We start from the raw sequence: 6,872 nt of genomic DNA, 5'->3' as shown, positions 1-6,872 counted from the left end.
ATAATAATTATTATATGTGTTTTGATATTTGGTTACCTATTGAAATTACTGTCACCTTTTTAAATGTTTGATAATTTCTGTGAGGGTTACTTAATGACGTGCAAGATTGTAGCACTTTTTATTGGTCTACTTAAGTAAAATCATCAGCCCTTGACCTTCATATTAGCTTAGTTTTCTAATCATGTTTCTTAAACTAAAGAATTTGAATATCTTTAGTTTCTTTTATAACAGTGGTGACTAGTGTTATTGCCTGGTAGTCTGAGAGATTATAAGCTACTACCTTCCTGGCCCTGTAACATTTTCATCCATTGTATTGTGTAGGCTGTATAAGTATGGCAGACGTCTCGGCACGGAAGCCTTCCATAATGAGAAGGATCAAGTCCAACTCCCTCCACTGGAGGTGTGGGACAGAGTTTCAATATGGAAGAACATTCCTGAAATTTCTCATAAGGAGGTGATGGAAACAACCAATGGCTTGCATACCTGGCTGGAGATGATCTACAAGTATGGAGTGGCCATTCTCAGAAGTGAGTTTCTAACTTCGTATTGATCAGAAGCATTTTCAGCTAGGAGCAAGTCTGGCTTCACCGTCTTAGGACAGTATTAATGAAGAAGATACCAGCATTTTTGTGTTTTCTATCTTCAAGGTGCCATTAAGAGTGCTACAGCTTCCATGGAGCATGTAACAAGATGTTACTTCCAGAAGATGATAGTTAATCCAGCAGTAATGTTTTTTATTTACTTTTGATTGTTAATTATAGTCTTCTTTTGCCAGGTGCTTCTGTATGTGTTTTGGCTTCTAATTACCAGAGTGATCACCTCCATGTACATAATTTCTTGAAGATTATTTTCAGAGCCTCTAATTACCAGGATGATCACTTCCATGTACGTAAATTCTTGATTATTTTTCAGAGCCTTGTTATAGATCTTTCAACTTTCAGGTTTTTTTTTTCACCTTTTCCAGTAAACTTATTTTTCCAGATTTTGCATTTTTTATTTATAGATTCAAGAAATGGGATCGTTATACTCTAATGACAAATTTTCTGATGCACAGTAAGGACAAATTATCAACAGAGATTAGAAAACATGTAACTTTAACATAGAAAACTCTTAGCTATTTCAGCGCAAGAGTAAGGTTTGCTTCTAGTTCTCATGCACACATTTTTTTTTAAATGTTTAACCCAAAACAAGTCTTGAAATGTAGAGGCTTGTTAAACATAACTCAACCTTCCTCTGTTTTTTTTTATTTATTTTAAAACATTTTGTGTAATTCAGTGTCTTTATATATAAAGCAAAACAAAAAAAATGCGGGAACATAGATCTTAAAGATGGGATACAATATATACAGCTCATATCTTCATTCGAAGTCACCCAGTTAAAGCACTAGGAGCCACATCAATGCCTTGTACTCTTTGTATATTTTAAGTACAGTAGTAGTAGTAGGGACAGACAAGGATTCCATGTAATTCACATGCTGAAAACCCACCCTATCAAATCCTAAGTGAAAAATTGGTATAGTATAATGGTAAACATATCTTGCACATACTTAGCTATCAATTCAACCCAACGGCTGGCGTTACATATCAATAGATATACATGCGACAGTTTCTAAAGGTAAAGTATATACTTTATACAGATATAACCTAAAGTAAACAAACAAGAAAAAGTAATGAAACAAGAATTAATCCCTACATTGGCAGATTTATACACTTATCTGTAGGGCAAAGTAAGAATTACATTTATAAATTTGTGATTCTTGTTTTATAGTAGGGTCCCTACTTCACTTTAAAATTCATAATTGTTTTGATACTCTTCGGAAGATATTTGTGTTTGATACATGCGAAACTTTTCTATATTTCTCATGATGCCGATGTAGTTGTAAATACGACTGGTACGTTATATATCGTTAATCTATGATGAAATCGTCATTTACAAAACTAAAAACTCCCCCTATGTAAATTTTACAGTTTTCTGTTTTGCCAAAACGTGCAACCTTTTTCAGCATATGATAAGTATTTTAGACGGACTGACACGAATGTTGGAAACTTCGTTATTTTATTAAATACATTAATGACATACACCTGTCATGGAATGTCTTAAAAAATCTCGCTCTCAGCATCAAAAATAAATCTCCGAAGTCTTCTCCCATTTCACGAATGTTGGTATAACGAATAACTGTTGCGTATATACTCGTGTCTAAAAAGCATTATAAATTTTCAGTACTATTGTATAACTTGGTATCGAAAATTTAATGAAACAGATGTTACTGATTTAAAGTAGCCCAATGTGCTTTCAAGATCTTTTTGTTTATTTTCACTTTTCAAGGGACTTTTACTTTAGATATTCAATGATTTCAGCTCCAGGTTGTCTTTGAGGATGTTCTACGTGTAATGTATAGTTTCATGATCACCATAATTTATTTCTCATCACCATGTAAAGTCCCATTTTCAGGGATGGCACTCTACATCTTAGTTCTACATGTAATGTATAGTTTCATGATCACCATAATTTATTTCGCATCACCCATCACAAAATACCTTATAGAAAATGACCAGGGACAATGGTAAAGAGGAGGGGCTTGTTAAGAGCTGAAGCTACAACAAAATATGCCTCATCTTCCCCTAAAGTCTCTCCCCCTCCCACACACACACGCCCAATGAAAAGCATTTTTGTTTTTTTGAAATCTGGATGACATTGGACCTTCAAGAAGTCACTGTTAAAGCTAATTTACTTCCTAAATACCACTGCATGTGTATCCATAAGATGTAGAGTGCCATCCCTGAAAATGGGACTTTACATGGTGATGCAAAATAAATTATGGTGATCATGAAACTATACATTACATGTAGAACTAAGATGTAGAGTGCCATCCCTGAAAATGGGACTTTACAAGCTTGTATGTTATTTTTGATAATTCAGGAAATTTAATTATATTAAAACAATATTTGTACGCTGCAGTACAAAGGTTTACGTACAGAGTAAGTCATAAAATGGGGGGTAATGTAAAAAATTTTTAAGGGATTAGTGATGAGCTAGTTTCTTAAAAAATGTTTAATGGTTGCACAAATAGCCTTGTTTTATGAAGCTTTTGTTTATCTTGTGTACGATTGTAGTTGAATAACTGAAAGTTTTGAACATTTGTAATTCTAAAGTGGAAATTTTTATAATTTGGCTTTGGATTTCATGTGTGAATATTAAATATTCTAATTTACTTTCTTTTTCTGTAGTTTCTATTATGTTTGAAAAACTGTAATTAATGTGAAGTTTGTTTTTAATGTGCTTTCAGACTGTCCTCTAGATAAAAACGAAATCCTTAAAGTTGCTGACAGAATCGCTTATGTGAAGAACACCATATGGGGACCAACATTTGATGTTGTATCTGAGCCAGTTCAGAGTGACCCCAAACATCTGGCTTTCACTGGACGTTACCTGGAGTTGCATACAGACATGAATTACCGTGAAAAGTCGCCAGGTGTAGTTTTGGTTTATTTGTAATTTGAACGGTTTGAAAATTTCTAAAACATGTGATACATTTGTCACTTCTAGATTCTATCTTTAAAACCATCAAAATCGGAAGAGTATGCCTTTTGTTTTGTATTTTTGTTGTTGTTTTTTTAAGAGATAAAGTGAGCATACTTTAGCCTAGTAAAAATAAACTGTAAAAAAAAAATCTTTTGTGCTTCCCTGTCATGGCAGTTTTCATTATTTTTCTTTCTGTTTAGTTGTTCATGTTTGGTGATAGGACCAACACAATGATTAGCTGAATAGTATAGCTTCTAGCTGCATCACCTTTGTTGAGTCCAATGAAGTCCATTGAAGTCCAATGGACTTTTATACAGCTTCTGCATTTAAAATTAGTGGCTGCATAAAATTGGTGACGAAGTTATGCTGGAATTTGATTTCAGCTTTTAGACATGTCCATATGCTACCTGATGTTTATTTAAACTTTCTTATATAAGGATGCTGCTTTTCTTTAAACCGTTAGGGTTAACAGTAGTATTCAAACAGCTCTGTACATATGTTGAGCATCAGTGAAAAGTTAGGGTTACCAACAGTGCTTAAACAGTTACTTTCCTGTTTCAATCTTTGCAGGTTAGAATGATATATTGTCTACAAAGTGTAAAATTTCAACCATTTCTAGATTTAAAACAAAAATCAAAGTGAATTGGTGTATTTTATATATTTTATTGTTGCTGGATACAAAAGTTATAATAAATTACAATAATATCCAGTTATTCAACTTTACTTTTTTAATCCTGTTTCCTATAACAAAAATATTAACAAGAAAGTTTAAAGTAATAATCATATGGAGATTCAAAAAAAATGATACAGAATAAACCAGAAAAAAGGCTAATTTACAAAAAAAAATGTAAAACTTTGCTTTATGCCTTTTTAATGTAAGATACACTTCTGATTTAGGGTGGGGAATCTGACAAATAGAAAATATGAACAGTTGATTATGTAGGCAGTTTAAAATTCTCCAAAATCAATAAATAAAGCAATAATTGGCTTTGAAATGACGTTTCCATGGAAACATTATCTTCAAATTGACTTGATTTATTTTTTCTTGAAGGTTTGCAGATGCTACACTGTTTAAAGGCTTCTGATCTTAAGAAAACGGGAAAGGATGTTGGAGGAAAATCGTTTTTTGTGGATGGGTTTTATGTGGCAAAGTGGTTAGAAGATCATCACCCTGCTTCGTTTCATGTTTTAACTTCAACCCCTGTGACCTTTGCTATCAAAAGTCATTCGGTGAGTCTTCTAAAATCATTTCAATTATGAATGTTTTTCAAAGAATTGTTAAGATTTAATATCTTAAATATGTTAATTAAAGAAAAATTTTAATGGTGTAAGATTTGCATTTTTTTTTTAACAATAATAAATATTTACAGACCAAAACACGCTTTCTCGATAGTGAAACATAAAAATACCAGGGAAAAGTTAGTTTGAAACATTATGGGGATAATCTTAATAGCAGAATAACTGTAATAAAAAAAAACAAAAAAAACTTGTAAACATTTGTATTAGTGTTTAGAATCCATGACTTTAAACTGTTAGGTCCTAATAGGTTCTAAGTGTAATAAAGGTTCGTATCAAAGTGTGTGCACAATCTGAAACCAGTATACAAAAGTAATGTCTATCTATAAAGGCAACAAAAAAAAAAGGAATTGTGATATTATCAGAAATTTTGTTTTTGCTTATTAATGTGAATAACAGACGTACTGTTTGATTTCTTTTTTTTTCTAGATGAGGTACAGCCAGACTATTCCTGTGATCTGTGTGGACAAAAGTGGTGAAGTTCAGGAAATTCATTACAATAACCGGACTCTTGCACCCATTCAACTTCCTCCCCACTTGGTTGTGCCCTTTTACCATGCTTACAAGTAAGTAATTTTCTTACTGTTCGGAAGTTAATTAGGAAAGAGACAGATTTGAATATGTTTTGAACAAAATGATCAAAGTATATAACACTTCCAAATTACAGCATGTAAAAGTAAATATTTAGATCTTTTATTATAGTTTTAAAACTTTCTATATTTTTTAAAAAGAGATCTCAGTGAAAACAAAAAAACTCTTCCATTATGCAAAAGACTTAGTTTTGTCTGTTCCCCAGAGATTTACTTTAAGAAACATCATAGCTAGTGCTAAGATATGATGAAAAAAAGAAGAATTTAAATTCTGGCTGATTAGTTTATAAAATATGCACGATAGGTGGGAATTTTTAGCTAACTACTATAAAGTTTCTTCAAGACTTAACTTTATTTCCCTCGTACAATACGTGGAACTCGAAACATAGCTTATATTGTAGTGAATGTGGTAAAATAAGGGTCATGCAAATAAGTGATTTGAATGTATGTATTTATAATTTTCAGAGCAAGTGTATTTATAATTTCATGATTTGTGGAGGGGGGAGACTTGATTTTTTTCAGCATAGTTGGTTTGCTAGGACTATTAGATGGGACTTGCTATTCTGAAAGTCACAGGGAATTTTATTTCTAATGTTAATAATTTACTGGCTACAAAAAGTTCTTATTAGCTAAAGTCTCTTTGTTTTGGGAACTCAACTGAAAATCAATTGCATTTTAGCATTTATAAACCATGTCAATAGGCTTAGTAAATAGGCTTAGTAAATCTGTTATTTTAGTTCCACCATAAGACTAAAATTACCGTGTGTTTATTTGCAACTTGTGAATGAATTCTTGTGTTCCTGTGCATCAGACTAATGGCTCAAAAGATGAGAGAACCTCAGTCCCAGCTGGCTTTCCACATGGTTCCAGGTGATCTTGTGGCTTTCAACAATCGCAGAGTTCTTCATGGGCGTACAAGCTTTGATCCATCGAAGCTAGAGAGGTGAGAACAAGAGATAATGAACCAGGAGTTACAAGCTGGGTTTTCAGTTTTATTTATCATTAATGTTTGAGAAGGATCATTAAATCTTGTATTTCAAAAAAAAAAAGTTGGCAGCGCAAAGGAAACTGAGACTCTAGTTTCTATGAGAAAGATTATTTTCCTGATCTTCCAAACAGCTGATGTACAGTAATGGAAATATTTCTGAAAACACACAAGGGATACAAATAAACAACAAATAATTGCAGTTAGGTGTTGAATTTATTGATGGTACAAAACATTATCACAGAAAATAGAAAAGAAAACGGATAAGCTGTACGAGGAATTTTTTTACGTGAATCCTTTGCGTTACATAGAGTACTACATCTTGTTTTATGTACAGTTTATCAATATATGATTGTGGAATGTTCCAAATGTCCCATTTCACTCTCTGTAATTCAGTCAGGTTAGGTGATTGTGTTCTAATGTCAATTTTTATCGTACCCCCCCCCCCCCCCCTCACGTCTCTAACGATTGTTCATACT

General features: G+C 32.6%; 1 protein-coding gene across 1 annotated transcript in view; it reads left to right on the top strand.

The window, feature by feature from the left end:
* The window catches only part of LOC106470568 (gamma-butyrobetaine dioxygenase-like), a 17,551-nt gene that overhangs the window by 7,539 nt on the left and 3,140 nt on the right, over positions 1 to 6,872 (top strand). Inside the window, exons 5-9 of the mRNA XM_013931132.2 lie at positions 322 to 527; positions 3,287 to 3,472; positions 4,574 to 4,752; positions 5,248 to 5,384; positions 6,220 to 6,351. Of these exons, the coding sequence (XP_013786586.1) occupies positions 322 to 527; positions 3,287 to 3,472; positions 4,574 to 4,752; positions 5,248 to 5,384; positions 6,220 to 6,351 (840 nt within the window). The remainder of the gene's footprint in view (positions 1 to 321; positions 528 to 3,286; positions 3,473 to 4,573; positions 4,753 to 5,247; positions 5,385 to 6,219; positions 6,352 to 6,872) is intronic.

The sequence above is a fragment of the Limulus polyphemus genome, unplaced genomic scaffold (genome assembly GCF_000517525.1).
Source record: "Limulus polyphemus unplaced genomic scaffold, Limulus_polyphemus-2.1.2 Scaffold4089, whole genome shotgun sequence".
NCBI classification, from domain to species: domain Eukaryota; kingdom Metazoa; phylum Arthropoda; class Merostomata; order Xiphosura; family Limulidae; genus Limulus; species Limulus polyphemus.
The sequence above is the reverse complement of the archived record's forward strand: the minus strand, read 5'-3'. Positions and strand labels throughout refer to the sequence as shown.